The sequence below is a fragment of the Lepidochelys olivacea genome (assembly GCF_965140295.1).
Source record: "Lepidochelys olivacea isolate rLepOli2 genome assembly, chromosome: 11".
Taxonomy (NCBI): domain Eukaryota; kingdom Metazoa; phylum Chordata; order Testudines; family Cheloniidae; genus Lepidochelys; species Lepidochelys olivacea.
The window spans coordinates 62,853,290-62,869,221 of NC_140421.1; the positions used below are offsets into that span (position 1 = coordinate 62,853,290).

The 15,932-nt window shown below is 39.5% G+C and overlaps 1 protein-coding gene across 1 annotated transcript in view; it reads right to left on the minus strand.

The window, feature by feature from the left end:
* Positions 1-230: 230 nt before the first annotated feature.
* Positions 231-15,932, minus strand: part of INO80D (INO80 complex subunit D) — a 56,456-nt gene continuing 40,754 nt past the window's right edge. The window contains exon 12 of the mRNA XM_084643112.1: positions 231-14,616. Coding sequence (XP_084499238.1) covers positions 13,448-14,616 — 1,169 coding nt within the window. The 3' untranslated portion in view covers positions 231-13,447. The remainder of the gene's footprint in view (positions 14,617-15,932) is intronic.

Consider the following 15,932-nt stretch of genomic DNA (forward strand, 5'->3'; position numbering starts at 1 on the left):
GAATTACAAATCAGCATAAAACTAGTGAGAGCACAATCAATAGATCTCTACCTACACAGGATACATAGAAATACAGTCATTCATCTATAGGAAACTGATCTATACTTAAGATTTTTATGGCCCGGGCAATATTCATACACCTTGTATTCTGCAAAATAAAATAGTATGAATAGTCTCCATGAATTCACCAGTAATACCTTGGGAGGCGATTTTGCTATAGTAAACAAGGCTACTTCACAGCAAGATTTATTAATACATCCAAAAGAAAGAAAGAAAATCATTTTGTCACACTATATACAGATAATACATACAGTGTTTTATACACATATTACATCATTTTTTACACAAGAAAAATATACATAAAAATGTAAACTTTTGTATACAAAAACCCTTAAACAAATTAAACAAGGACCAGATAACAAAAGGAGACCAATCTATTATCATTTCATTGATTTTTTTTAAAATGGTAATACAGTACATTCATTGAGAAGAATGAGGAACATGTGAGCTAACTCTTCCTATTTAAAGGGAAAGTACAAACACCAATGTGGCTACCCACCCCTGGAATGCTGTCCTCAAGTGCTCCAGCACTTAAAAGCATTAGTGTAAGTTTCTATTGATGCTGGGGACTGTATGTGAAATGACTATTCTTCTCAAGCATCCCCATCCACCACATTCTTTAAAAGCAATGTATCTGCAGAAGCAAACGGGACTGGGCTTTTTTTGCATATTAGCTAGTCTTCTAGCTAATACGATAGAGGATACAGCAGTGCAAGTTTGTATGTTCCCTTTAAGCAGTTAATGTATTTATTTGTAGGTTATTTTCCCCCCCCCCAATGTATGGCATGTTAAACACATTTGCGTGTTGGGGGCATGAACAATCAGAGGGGTGTAGAGACTGCTAGTCCTTGCTACCATGCAGTTATTTCAAAATCAGTTATGTTTACAAGCTGTGATTCACTGGCTTCAAAATGCACTGCCTCATCTTTGCCTTCCCACTGCAACTTGTTTACATTTTAAACTTTAGTGACCAAACAATTGCTATGAGGCTCTTTGTCACAAGGCTGTTTCTGATATCAAGCTGCAATCAAGCGACCTTTTAAAATGACCCAAACACCAACTTCTTTAGGACAGTCAGAAGCATTTCAACATTTCGTATTGTTCATTTGCTGTCTTCTTTTCCAGTAAATCTAGATAAAGATATTTACTGATAATTGTCCAAACAAACAGTATTTTACTTGTGTCCTTCATTTCTCCCCTACCTGTACACAGACATACTGTTTGGAGATGGGGGGGAAAAATTACATGATGGTGAACAGTTGCAGAAATTCTTTGAAAAACGTAATTCCTTCCTGCTGAAGGCCTTTCATATTAAATAAATTAAAAGCTTGACTCCAGGCATCTTTATGAGAAATTCACCCTCTACATGGAATGAAAAGAGTAACAGAATAATAATGAACTGACAAGGTGGGTGAGGTGACCAACTTCTGTTGGTGAGAGAGGACAAGCTTTTGAGCTTACATACAGTTCTTCTTCAGGTCTGGGAAATTTACTCAGAGTATCACAGCTAAATAAAAGGTGGAACGGGTTGTTTAGCATAAGTAGATAACACATATTCTAAGGGACCATTCAAGGTGAAGTCGCCTGTTAACACCTCTCCAATCATGGAGAGGGAGAAAGCTGTGGGGCGCTGTTAGTTGATTATAGGTTATTGTAAATCCATAAATGCCATAACTCCAATGTCTCTATTCAGTCCATGATTTTTAGTGTCTAGCACAGTTATGAATTTAAACTCCCAGGCTCATCTTGTGCAGGTTTCGTTTGAGGATGAGTACTGAGAGGTCAGATATGCAGTGATCACTTTGTGAAAAGTTTTCACCCACAGGTAACACAATGTTTTTGTCTTTATTTTTCTGTGTGAGTTCATCCAAGAGCATAGTGATTGTCTCATTTCACCTACATAGATGTTATTGGGGCATTAAATGAAACAAGACAATCACTCCGCTCTTGAATGAACTCACACACAAAACTGATAAAAGACAAACACTGTATCACTTGTGGGCGAACACTTTTCACAAAGCACTCACTCTATATCTGATCTCTCAGTCTTCAACCTCCAATTAAACCTGTACAACACCTTCAAATGACGAGCCTGGGAGCTTAAATACATAACTTTGCTAGACAATAAAAATCATGGACTGAACAGAGCATTAGATTTGTGGCTCATTACAACAATATATAAACCACTAACCTCCCACTCCTTCCCCCCATGACTGGAGGGGTTTAAATAGGCCACTTCACCGTGAATGGTCCCTTGAAATACGTAACTACTTATGCCTCACAATCTGTTCCACCTTATATTCAGCTGTAAAAAGAAAAGGAGTACTTGTGGCACCTTAGAGACTAAACAAATTTATTTGAGCATAAGCTTTCGTGAGCTACAGCTCACTTCATCGGATACACTGTTACACTCCGAGTAAGTGTCCTAGATCTGAAGAAGAGATCTGCATAAACTCAAAAGTTGTTTCTCTCACCAACAGAAGTTGATCCAATAAAGGATATTACCTCACCTATCTCGTCTCTCTAATATCCTGGGACCAATATGGCTATGACACTGGATATAATAATGAATTGACATTTTTCCTGCAAAGGTGGGAGAATATTAAAGCCTCCTTAGTGAAATCAATATTATTGAATGTATGAGGCAAACAATGCAAAAATATTTGTGTAGAGAAAGTCTGGAGGAGGAACAGTTTAAGGAAAATGTGAGTCTTTAGCAGTTTAGTTGAACAGAAAGGAAAAAACCCTGATTCCCATATGCCTCAGCTTCAGAAAAACCAAAAAGAACAAAAACCATAGAAACTAGTGTCTTAATTTCTTTCTGATCCTTTATGATGAACGGCAGTTTTTTATAACAACCTCCTTCTAGTTAAAAGACTATTCAAATGGCTTTGGATAATTAAGAGAGTCTCCTTTTCAAATAAAATTTTGATGATTATTTTCCGTTCATCTTATATAAATGCAGTTTCAGTGAAATTATTCCATAAAGGGACAGCATTTTGCTAAATGTAAAAAATTGCCAACCAAAATTCACACATATACACATGTGTATATGTAGTATATCTACACTCTATATACATGTTTAATACACATATGCATGAGTATATATCAGGAACCTATGAATGTGTTCTCCACGTTTATGTAAATTGAAATACGGTGTGTAATATGTGTACGTATACAAATATACACACACACACACACACTCAGCACACAGATATACCCATACACACGACCCAACATATGCATTACAGAAGTCTTCATGTGAAAGCACAGATGGAACATTACCATAAGGTTACATTTTCCTACAGAATTGCCTGGAAGACAAAATTCCATAGCTGAATGGTGACAACATAAATATTAAAAATATTGAAAGCAATAAGACTTGAAAACAGAATTGGAAAAACTAAAATACTCGTTAGCCAGGAGCAGAGTTTTAACTGTCACTTTCTGTTAAAAGGTTATTGAATCCAGATTTCGCTTAAAAAGGTGAACTAAAACACTGTTTTAAAACAAGAAATACAAAAAACTTTGAAAAAGCCAAATCATTTAATACAAGAGTAGACAGAAGATTTCAATTCAAATATCCTGAAGGGTAACTCTGATTTATTTTTTAAAGTCTTTTTAAGGTTGAATTTAGAGATCTGCGTTTCTCGAGACATTTGATGAAATCACCAATACCTAGAACAGAGCACAAAGCTGCATCCTCAGCATTGCTTTAAGCATCTGTGGATTCAGAACATGGAACTCTCCTTTTGTCAGGAAAGTAAAAGGAAGCCTTGATTTTTCACTATTTTGTTGTACAACTCTGAATTTTTAACTCAACATGCATCTGACTCAACATTCTGGGACACTGAACAGCTTTGAATATCGTTTTCAAAAAGTATTTCAGTTCACACTGCAAAACAAAATGACCACAGTCACACTGAAATCAGGAGAACAGTGTGTGCGTGCACAGGGCCAGATTCAGCTGTCACTGCAGTCAATCAAAATCTTTCTACTGAGTACAATGAGAGCTGGATCAGGCTCTAAAGCGGACTGCTGATGGAAGTTAGATTTTGAAATGCTGGGGTGGAGATTAGTTAGGATGAAGGTAATGGTGTAGAGCAGCATAAGAGGTGGGTATTGGAAGAGGCCTCACAAAACATTAATATAGTATAAACATAAGCAAAATTGTACCAGGAAATTCCATTTTGAGGGTTCAGGTAACAAGATCAATAGTTACAACACTGAAGTCATAGCAATTTATGCCATCCAAATTCCTCATAGAACTATAACAACTTCATTTGTCACAGTTGCTTAATTGTTAAACACGCATTTTGTGGATATTATACATATCTGCATCTCTCTCTCTCTCACACACACACACACAACATATTGTGTGTATGAGATTGTATGTACATTTCATGTATTTATATATAGATTTAGATCTGCTGCATTCATATGTATGTACTGTACATCGTAAGGGCAATTCCACATTCAGCAAAGTGCTACCCAGATCTCATATACATCTCTCTATACATGTATACACAAGAGGGCTCTATTCTTCCCCATAAATGCATAAAATTGTTTATGCTGGTAACTCCCATTATGCTCAACTAATGGGAGGAAAAGGCCTCAGACAACTTCCACCTCCCTGCCCTTCACTTGTAGGCATATGTACAAGAAATATCATTTAAAAAAACATATAAACATATTTGAAAGGCTGGGGATGAAAAAAAACCCTAGTTCAACAGCATAAAAAAGGTCTGGATTTGCAACTATTTTTTAAGGAAAAAAGTCGCCAAAACAAATTAGAAATATCTGTAATATTGGAAGCTCTGTTCTAATAAACAGATTTTTAAAGTTTCAGAATTTTCATGATTCAAACTAACAGCAACAGAGCATGCATCATTTAGGATTTTATTCTCTCCAGCCTGGATGGTGTAATGATGAATATCAGGATAAGAAGGAGAATAAGTAGGAATGTTTTGGGTTTCCTAGGTCTCTTAGGTAAGAACTCCCATACAGATAGATCATCTCCCTCTCAAATTATGAATAAATTTAAATGCCCATAATTCAGTTTAGAATTCACAGCACAAATGAAACTCTCAGGCTTTTGTTTTGTATAAATTTGTAAGTTACATAGACCCCTTTAGGAAAACAAATCAGATAACTTTAAAAATGAAACTCTCTAAAGAGAATGGAGACCAGTTAAAAAAAAAAAATTAAAAAAAATATCACCCATGTCAATACTTTTTAACCTGAAAACGCAAGGATGACTCATTGACAACATATTCTAAGTCAGAGTATGAGAGATTATGGTATTAACTTGAAAATGGACATTAATTCCTACATCTCACCACCCTAAATATAAATCTTCTCATTTCAAATTCTTTTTAAGAATAAACCCCCCCACACACTTTTTAAGGCTGTTTTGGGAGCCTGGGATTTTCATGACATTTTAACAGGGCTCAATGCAATTCAATTAAAAAGAATAAAATCAACATGATATCAGAGTTAGCCTTATAACAGAAGACTATGTAGCAGAGAGAGTTTGGTTATTTTTACAATAACGAGGACAGAGTAACCCCCTACTAAATAATCACATTTCTACAAGTACATTCCATCACCTCTCAACTACTTTTCTCTTTACAAAAACTATGACCTACGTACAGTATACACATTCATATCACACAGACAACCCCCCCAAAATGCATATTTGTGTGTGTGTGTATATAATACATACATGCACACAACCAGTCTAATTCTATTTATAAGTCACAGTGGGAATTCCTCTGTAAGGAAAGGAGGGGGGAAAGTTCCTCAATAAGACACTGTGGATTCCGAGATTTAATGTTCTGTCTTGTCAAATTCCAACTTGCATAACTGGAAACAAATACATTTAACAAAAAAAAAAAAAAAAAAATTCTTACAAACTTGGTTCACAACTTCCAGCTACAGTAGTTGGATTTTTAATTTGATCTATTTACCCTGTAACTAAACATCTAACCATTACAAACCACAGATAAATTATTGCAGAATGTAACAAAAAAAAAACAAAAAGAAAAAAAAAAAAAAAAAGAGAGTTATAGGAGCAGTACTATACGGGTTAACAAGAGATCTATGTTTTGTTGATACAGGATACCATTTTATTTGTATATATCTGCAAGGTAGCAAAGAATAGCTGTACACCTTGACACGGCAAAGATCCAGTGTAAAAAGGTGCTTTACTAGTTTTTGTTTTTCCAAAAAAGCTTGTATATAATTTTATAGCTATTAAAAACACATATGCAACATAATTCATTACACTCAATACAGCTTTAGTATAAAACTTATAATTTATGAGGTGATGTTAATAGCATAAATTAATATACCTTTTCTCTTAAAATCTACAATAAGTATTCTGAAAGCTCATCGGGGAAGGGTATCTTTAAATAAAAGTTTAAAGCTGAGCGTGATGGAAAAAGATTCTGTATGTTGAATTTGAGATGAGCACCCCGAGAAGAGAAGAAGTCCCTAAGCCGGACACCGTGGACTACAAAACTGAACAAGATTTCTCTTTCTTGCGCTCTCATTTAGATGAAGCTCTACCTTAAATTATTATTTACTTTTAAAACTATTTACTTTTTATGTTAACTGCCCTTATTTCCACAAGGAATCCCTGAGACATACCCAAAATTGTACAGTGAAAATAATCACTGTTCAGAGAAACTGGTTCAACCCCTTCTAAATAGATGTAGATACTTTGTATGAGAACCAAACTGTCCATCACTTCAGAATGGATCTATTTCCACTGGAACCAAATTGTACTTTTTAAGACGTAGGTTAGAGAGTCATTTCAGGGTAAATCAGTCTACTCCGAAGTATAAACAATGGTGTAGCAGTCAGCTGCATTAGAGCCATCTGCATCACAGTTAAAGTTTTCCAGGAGAGATTTGGGAGCATTACCTACCCAGAGTTTACTTCAGTGGGGACTGAAGGTGGGAAACACGTTAGTTTTACTAGACCAAGTTCAACATCTGTATCCAATTCATACACATACAATTTGTGTGTGTGTGGTCGTGTGTGTGTTTTGGGGACCAGGGAGAGGCGGGGGAAATGAAGAATGCACTTTTCTACACTGAGTATATACAGGCTTAAAAAAATCAAAAGCCTGGTTTTTTATCCTATTTGTTTTCAAATTGAATTGTATGAGCTAGGGAAAACCAAAAAAAAAAAAAAAAATTGTGCCAACTCAAGACTTCAGGATATCTAGGGAAAAAAAAGGAAAGCTTCCAAATGCCACCTCCAAACTTCAATTCAAAGTCTGTTTCCTTCTTTCATGCTTCCACTACATATCCTTGTTCCATGAGAATTGGAAAACTAGAGCATGAAAAACCGCAATAAGGTGTGTGTGGGGGGAACAAGAGAAATAACTGAATCATGACACAGCCAACAGAGTTACAGATGTTATAGACTTGCTTACGAAACACTCCTGAGAATCCAGTCATTTTCCCCATATAGACCCAGCCACCAGTGATCACAGAATTGCCTTTTGATATGTGGTTGCAGTTTGCTTTCTTCTGTCAATGGGTAACTTTTTCTACCCCAACCTCTGTTAGTTCACACAAACATTATATTTTAAGAGTATTTTTTACCTTTTGATAGAGCCAAAGTCCTTCATGAACCAATTCTGAAAGACCTGGGTTAAACCCTAATGAATCTGAATTTTGTTTTCCCATTATCATTATCATCGTACTTTAGTGGGGTTCTTCTTGAGGGTATTTTATCAACTGTTTTTTAAAATCAGGCTAATTCCACCAGTTTTTCCAGGTAATTTTCTACTGGCAACTACCTTTAAAACAAAAGGAATTTATGGGAAGAAAATGATTCCCTGTAATGCTCCTGAGCATACAGAGCTCTCTCTCAGTGACGACCACAGTGATATTCTCAGCAGCTAGCTCACACCTTACTGCTAATGCCATGTGAGATCACATGGTATTTTCATTTTACTCCATATTCTGTGAATTCTTATACAATATCCTATTGCACTGTAGCTCTGGCTTCTAAACTTCTATTATGACTCACAGGAACCTCTCCAAATCCTTTTTTTAAACAATCAGAATATTTGCTCATTATCAATCATACAGGATTTTAAATGATTGGCAATTTTAGTGTCGGGGTGGTGGCAGAGAAGAGTGAAAAAAGATGGTAAGGAGAGTGGGAAAGAAGGGATGAAATTTAAGGAGGCAAGCGGCGCAGCCCAGAACACTCGTCCGCTCTCAGCCTAAGTTAAAGGGCCTTATGAGGAGGTTCTGAGGGCACAGCAGCTTGAATCTATTCTTTCAGTTAAATACGCTGCCACCAAGATGGGGCTAGGAATTCTGGATTCACATCTGATCTGGGCTACTTCAGTTTGCCTGGGGGCTGCGTTAAAGGCTCCTTCACTGGCAAGCAAAGAAACCAGCCTGTTGATAAAAGCAACTGCTGAAGAGGAAAATTAGGCTAAAGACACACCCACCCATCTCAGTGTATGTCTTCACTACAGAGTTAGCCAGTGTTCTTATTCAGGTGTTGCCCCAACTCCCCTCCTGGGCACATACAAAAACCTTCATGCACAGCTGGGGATGTGGGTTAGAGCCTGTCAGTTCTCCAGAACACTCCCACGTTCCCCTTACCTCGCTCACAACGACAGACAAGCTCTCCCACAATTCCCTGGGAAAGAATCAGAGCAGCTCAGCTTACTGCAGCAACACCTGCTATGGCCCCAGCCGTTCTAGCGACACATGCAGGGGAGTGCAGGGTGGTTGCTCACACCCAGTCTACACTAGCACAGGTGCCCAGACTAGGATGCCTGGGCTAAATTTTGAAGTGAAGGCATACTCTCAAAGGACTAATTTTCCTCTTCCTTGGTGAACTTAGTTTTCCAGCTGGGTAATTCAGCGGTCAGAAAAAGCTTTAACAAACTCAATTCTGTTCTGTGTTCCTGGTTAGACTCTTGCAGCCAGAGCCTTAGCTCTGGTAAATTAGCACAGCTTCAATGAAGCTGATACAGCCATGTTTATTTACACCAGCCGAGAATCTGACCTCTCGATGTCTAAATATTAGGATCATGATCTCCAAAGAAAGCAATTCATGAAGCCAGTAATATAGCTTTCAATGAAGCTACTATTTTTTAAAAAGTTAGCTTCCAATGCCCCCTCCCACTGAAGAACAAACATATTCTTGACAGCAAAAATATTTCTCTTGCACTTGCACTCTCATCTCCAATGTTGGCTGGCAGACTACAAGCTTCTCAAGGAGGGAACCTAGAAATGCTTATCAAATGAGAACCTTAAATTGCTTAAGAAAACAGGCCTTTGTTTCATTAACCTATGACATGAAACTGGAAAGTCCTCCTACGGCAGAGTCTGGCACTCAGTAGGGTAAGCAGAACTGCAGTAAGTTATTTTTGAACAGATATTCATTGTTAAGATGTACAAATGCATAAGGCAATCAACAGAGGCAAGGAAACAAACCAATGTCTTGACCAAAGGAAAGGTGGATGATATTCAAAGGTGCTTCTCATAATACAGCAACTAGTAAAGCCACTGGACCAGACTTTAATTTCACCCCCTCTTTCCCATTAAATAGCCAATGGGAGCGGAGTCCACTTAACGCCAGTTCTAAATTTGACTAATAAACTGAATGGTCAAGGGAAATTCTCACATATGGAATATATACATTAAGCGTAACTGCTTTATAAACCAGGTCAGCATCATGCTGTCCCTCACTGGCCTCCATAAACTGTCCAAGCAAAGTTAATCTTTGTCAAGAGTGTAATCTCCACCAATTCTTATGCCTCTGTGCTAAGATCACCTGACATTACATTACTACCCAAAAGGACATTATTGCTTCTAAACTTCTCTGTCAAATGCCTTCTAATTCTTTAAAACCCCACATTTACATAAAGAACATAATTTTTAGTTACTAAACTAGGTTTATTCTATTCATTTCACGTATTAGTGGCACAACAGATACTGATCATTTCAACAAATGGATTGGAATCGCTACACTGACTCTTTGGTGAAAGGGTATTTACTGCTAACTGCTGTATTATAGGAGATGCAACCTGTTCAAGACAGCATGAATGAGAACCATATCAATGGCAGCCCTAAGAACCAAGACAAATCCCACATGGAGCAAATGTATTTCCTGGTGGGAGAGAAGTGAAGTGTCTGGCTGCATAAACCTGTGTTCTTGGGTCCACTACTCATCCCACAACACTATGGTGCTGATCCTGCAGTGAACGCTATGCAGGCAGACTCCTGGTGAAGTCAGTGGGCTTTGTGTGGGTATAGGGATCCATCTGTGTGGTGCTCATTGCAGATTTAGGACCTAAAATCAGAACTGCTTCCTTACTAGGATATAACTAATTTAATGAAGTTACACTTCAATTAGATGTGGTGAAGCTGCAACTGGCAACAATCTTGACCATTTCAAAGCTCCGTACTGGAAAACAGATATTCCTTTTCTAACACATGTCAAATGGAACGAACTTTTTAAAGTAGTGCAGCTTTTTTGCAAACTCAATCTGCTCATGAAAAATGTTATGCAGACAATGTTTAGGAAAAATCCCCCACAGATCCATAAAGCTGAGATCTAAAGGGTGAGACTTACGGAGTCTGGGAATCTGATTTCAAATGGGAATTATGCACCTACATGCTCTTGGGCATCTTGGAAAATCCCAGCCTAAATAAATGATCAGATTAAGAGCCAGATTCTATTCTGAGTTAAATGGGGGTAAATCCATAGTAACTCATCTGGCTAAAAGAATTACTCCATGATTTACGCAGATGTAACTGAGAACAGAAATTGGGCCCAAGTGTTTTCTCTACTGGTAGGTAAGGGGAAGTGATGAACGGGTGGGAAGAAGAGAACAGGCTGCTGTTCCATTACACATTTTGATGAGCACGAGAAATATTCCATAAATCAAAATCTTTAAACTAATCAGTAGAACATCCTGTCACACGACATTTAATACTGGCAGATTTAACAATTGATCATTTACCCATTTGGTAAACTAGGTTCACCCTTCTTTTTCAATCAATCATCTCAATACACTAAAGAAGGTATATTAACACAATGGAAAATAATGCAAATCAAACATTTGTCTCCTCACAAGCATGGGGGGAGGGAAGAGGACAGAATAAAAAAACAAATGTCCTATCAGCTTTTCCTCATTTCACAATTATCAGTGGGCATTCCTCAATCAGCGGGACAATATAGTGGGGTATTGTTAAGCTTCATTTCAATTTATGACATGATTTGAAAACATTTACATCAGTTACAGACAAACCTAGACCACTCAAGAACACTGGGATTTATTATAATATTAAGCCCTGTTTTACGAAGTATGGGAATAAGGATTTCTCAATATCAAAAACCTGAAAATAAATGTTTCCCCCTCCACGCACATATGCTTGCAATTTTAGCAAGGAATGTACCCATAGGGCTCATTCCTTTATAATTAAAAAAAGGACAAAGCTTTTGAAAAGAAGGAAATGGCTATAACTAGTGGGATATAAACCCAAAATGGGCTGCACCCGGGAAGTTTGGATCCAGATCTCAATCCCTACCCTCAGGAAATCTGGGAGCAGAGGTTTGGGCCCCATCATCACTCACATAAACAGAAAACAAAAATTGAGGGAAGATACATTACTCGCCACATAGTAGGGAATAACTGAACTCAGTTGAATAATCCCTTGCTCAAAGAAATTATTAACCCTCCTATAATGAAACTGCCTTCAACATGCGGAGAGAAAGATTTGCTTTGCTTTTTCATCTTCTCTCATACGCATCTTAGAAGCAAACCAAACAGTAGAGACTTTTTATAGTCATCAGGTAGGAATTACTTTCACATAGTGGCTAGTTAGAGCCTTATAAAGTCACAATTTTCTCAAGCACATTCCCCGCCCCCCCCCCTTTTTTTTTTAGGGGGGGAGGAGGGAAGGGAGAAGAGGGAGATTAAATGATTCAAGCAAACTCCTTGTGATTTTGTTGTTATTCTTTAGGGAAGAAACAGATATAAGAGGAATCCACTGCCTTTATAAGGAGCTGACATTATGACCAAGGAGACTTATAACCATTTTCAGAAAACAGGCAATAAAAGCAACAAGGTGTTGTGGAGAGAAGGAATTTCCCTATTTTGCTTCAGTAAGTTTGGTTTTGGTTAGTGGTAACCACAAATATGTACCCGCCGGTTCCCACATACATTCAGCTTCACATACAGAGCATCAGTCTCACAAGTGTCTTAAAAACGGTATGGCTCCGGTACAAAATCACTACTATTATAGAAAGAGTCTCAGCAGCAACAGATAGTTTGAGAAATTCCGTTATTTTAAATTTACCAAAGGGGCCTGACGTAGATTTGTTCAAATGGGTAGCATACGGATACATACCAATAGAATTCTTCCAGTTTCAGCTAGGAAACTCCTGCTGTGCAGAGTTCTGGACACAGCCACATTTGAAAAGGCAAACCATCAACACTACAATGCCACAATAATTCAGCACTGGTGGGAATTTCTGCAGGAGTCTTGACTAGACCATTATTTATTCCAGTCTTTCCATTTTCTTGTCTTTTCTCCCTGGGCTAACCTTTGAAACAGCAAGATCGCTCAGTGCCCTGGCAAACAGGTAAAACCTATTTGCCCTAGTCAGTCAATCCCCTCTCTGCTCAATGAACGTAAAATAAAGAAAATAAATCAACATTCAGTAGGAACACTGACCAATTTCGGAAGGGGACACAGCTACTATTGTCTCAGCAGCAGACAAGGAACTGCTGCTCTCCCAAACACACACACGCCCACAGAGGAGGTCAAAAGACTATTTTTAAGGAGATGTCAGATGAATAATTGAACCATGGTCTTGAGTGCTTCGGAGCACCATTACCAAACCCGAGTGTGGAGCCAACTTTCCATGCCCAGATGCTACCTTTTTAATTTTTTTAAAACCAAGAGACTTTCCCCCCCTATAAAAACTTCCTACATGACATGCTAATGGGATGGAAAGCACTGATCTGAACCCTAGGAAACAGTAATGTGCATTGGTAATTTGAGGTATCGTCCCATTTCTAGGTCTTACTGCTAAGGTCAATTACATCCAGTAACTGTGCTGTATCCTTCAGGAAATTCGTGGGGTACGGTGAACCTGCCAGTAATAAATGAGCACCAGTGCATAACTAGCACATGTGAACACTAGAGCGAGGTTCACTAAGGGGCCACCCTGGTCTGTACGGAAGCAGGAGGTTTATTTTTAACCCCCTCTTTTTTAAAAAACAAAAACAAAAACAAAAAAATCCTCCTCAAAGGGAGGGGAGGACAATAAAGAGGAAAAAGAAGATAGAAAACACAGGGTCCCCATCTGCCTGCAGATATACAGACAGATCAGCTCAGTTAGAGGTGGTGAAGGGAGCAGATGCATTATTGGTACTAGTAGCCGTGGCACCTGTTACTGTGAAGCCTGTGGGAGGAGCTATGGAGCTGTGGCTAGGCTGCAGGTCCTTAGGAATGCCACTGTGTGAGCTCAGCTGATGGCCAAAGGCTGCGCTGAACTGAGGGAGTTGCTGTTTGGGGGAAGTGGAGGCCATTAGTTCAGCAGAGGCAGGACCCATGCCACTAAAACTGGTCCGTGGTAACCCCGGAAGCACGCTGGAGCTGTTGGGGGTCACAGTGGCGAAGGCAGGCTGTGTGGTCTCTGAGTGCGAGGTGGTAGGTGGTGTGGACAGGGAGGTGGAAAGAAGGTGTCCATCGGCACCAAGAAGGTTGCTAAACGGAGAGGGGTCACCAAGATTGACAGGGAGATTTCCCCAGTGAGTTCTGGGGTTCACCACCCCACTAAGTGGCACCTCCAGCTGCGGTGGGAGCAAGTGCTGTGCCATAATGGGCATCTCTGCTGAGAAGGTAGCTGCCAAGTTATCACCAGAATAGGATGTGGCATGGGGGGATGTGATATGGTCGCTGTAGGGAGACGGCACATGCTCACTATCGTAATGGCTTCCATGGGGTGAGGAGTGCGAATGGTCACTGCTGTATTGCTGTCGTGAGGTGATTAGGTCATCTGCCTTGCTCAGCAGCTGGGCAGAGTGTGGCCTCTGGGAGGCATGGCTGCCATCATGAAGTCCATGAAACTGTCCTGGGAAGGCTCTCTCCCCAAGTCCACTCTGGCTTATCAGAGTGGCAGAAGTAAGGCCAACGTTGGCTGGGGCAGAGAATTGCCCCTGGATCTGCCCTGCCAGGGGCGTAGGTGGGTTAGACAAGGTAGCAGAACGGAGCAAGTTCTCATCCAGCTCCAGACTGGAGAAATTATCATGTACTATACGCCCATTCAACAGCTCCCCCAGGTCCGTGTTAACCTCTCTGCTCAAGGACTGCATTCCTGGAGCTCCAGCACCTGTGGTGAACACCCCTATCCCTCTATCTGATAGCTCCTGAACCGGCACACCGTCTGTCTGTGTAAGTACTCCAATGGTACTCAGGCACTCAAGAGAAGTTACAGCCTGCAGAGCCCGTTCCAGTTCCTCTGCCTCTTCTGTAGTAGGAAGGAGGTCTCCATTTTTACCTACAGAAACAAGAACAACAGAAGTCAGTTTGCTTTTCAGAGATACGACTCATTCTGTGGCCCTAGGAATACAGCTATCCAAAAAGTTCAAATAGGATTTCTACTGGAAAATTATAACAAACTTCCAGAATGGTTCATGATATAACTGAAAAAAAGAAATTCACGCTTCCTGTCTTAGTTGGAAAAATTTTTCCAACTGCATTTTTTTTCAGTGTAAATGCAAAATAATAAGCCTTAAACATTTGCTGGATTTACATTAGCCTATAAAACAGGGGTGGCCAAACTGCAGCTTGCGAGCCACATGAGGCTCTTTTGCAGTTGAAGTGTGGCTTGCAGAGCCCCCCGCACCCTCTCATTCTCCACCTACCAGACTGGAATGTGGGAGCTTGGGGCTTCTGCCATGCGGTGGGTTGGTGGGGCTAGGGGCTTCTGCCCAGTGGGGAGGGAATCCAGGGGTTTCAGCCTGTGGGAGGCACCTGCCAGGGCTCGAGGCTTTCAGCCCCACTCTTGCTGAAGCCCCGAGAACTGGCAGGCGCCTCTCACAGGGCTGAAGCCATGAGTCTCACTACCCTGCCGTGGGGCAGAAGCCCCAAGCAAGCACACTCAGCTCTCAAACTTCTGAAGATTACTGTATGTGGCTCAGAGGATCAGTAAGTTTGGCCACCCCTGCTACAAAAGCTTAAATATCTTTTCAAAAAGTGTAATGCCACATAGTACTACGATCAGTCTACAAAGTACATTTTGCTTATTATGTTATAATAACTACTTAAAAATGTGGATGGTTTTCTAAAAGACATGTTCTACAAATTAATTCAGGGAAGTTCTGAGGCCTTTGTCATACAGGAGGCCAGACTATATGAACATAATGGTCCCTTCTGGCCTTGGACTCTATGAATAACCTAAATTTTATTAACAGGATTAAAATGCCAAATTCTGATATCACGCCAGCTCAGAAAAGTGACAAAAAGTGCAGCAAGAGGTTTCCAAGACTCCTGGTTGTTCTCTTCCAAGCCTTTTCCCACCCTTAGTGGGTGCTGAAGTCAAACACACAGAAATTCAGATATATTTCAGCTCACGAGCAAGTTTCACAGGTATTTTTTTAATTTCTGTTTTCCTTTGATAAAAAGACAGACATTGATAAAATAGGGTTGTAATCCCAGTCACAGAATGTTCTCTTACTGAGAATTTGGTTGATTAAATCGCAACGGTCAGCGACATGCAGACGAGCACAAAATCAATTATTAAAATGTTAAATCCATCAGGACTTCCGTAGCACTAAGTATACAAACAAACAAATAATCACACATGCATGTCTT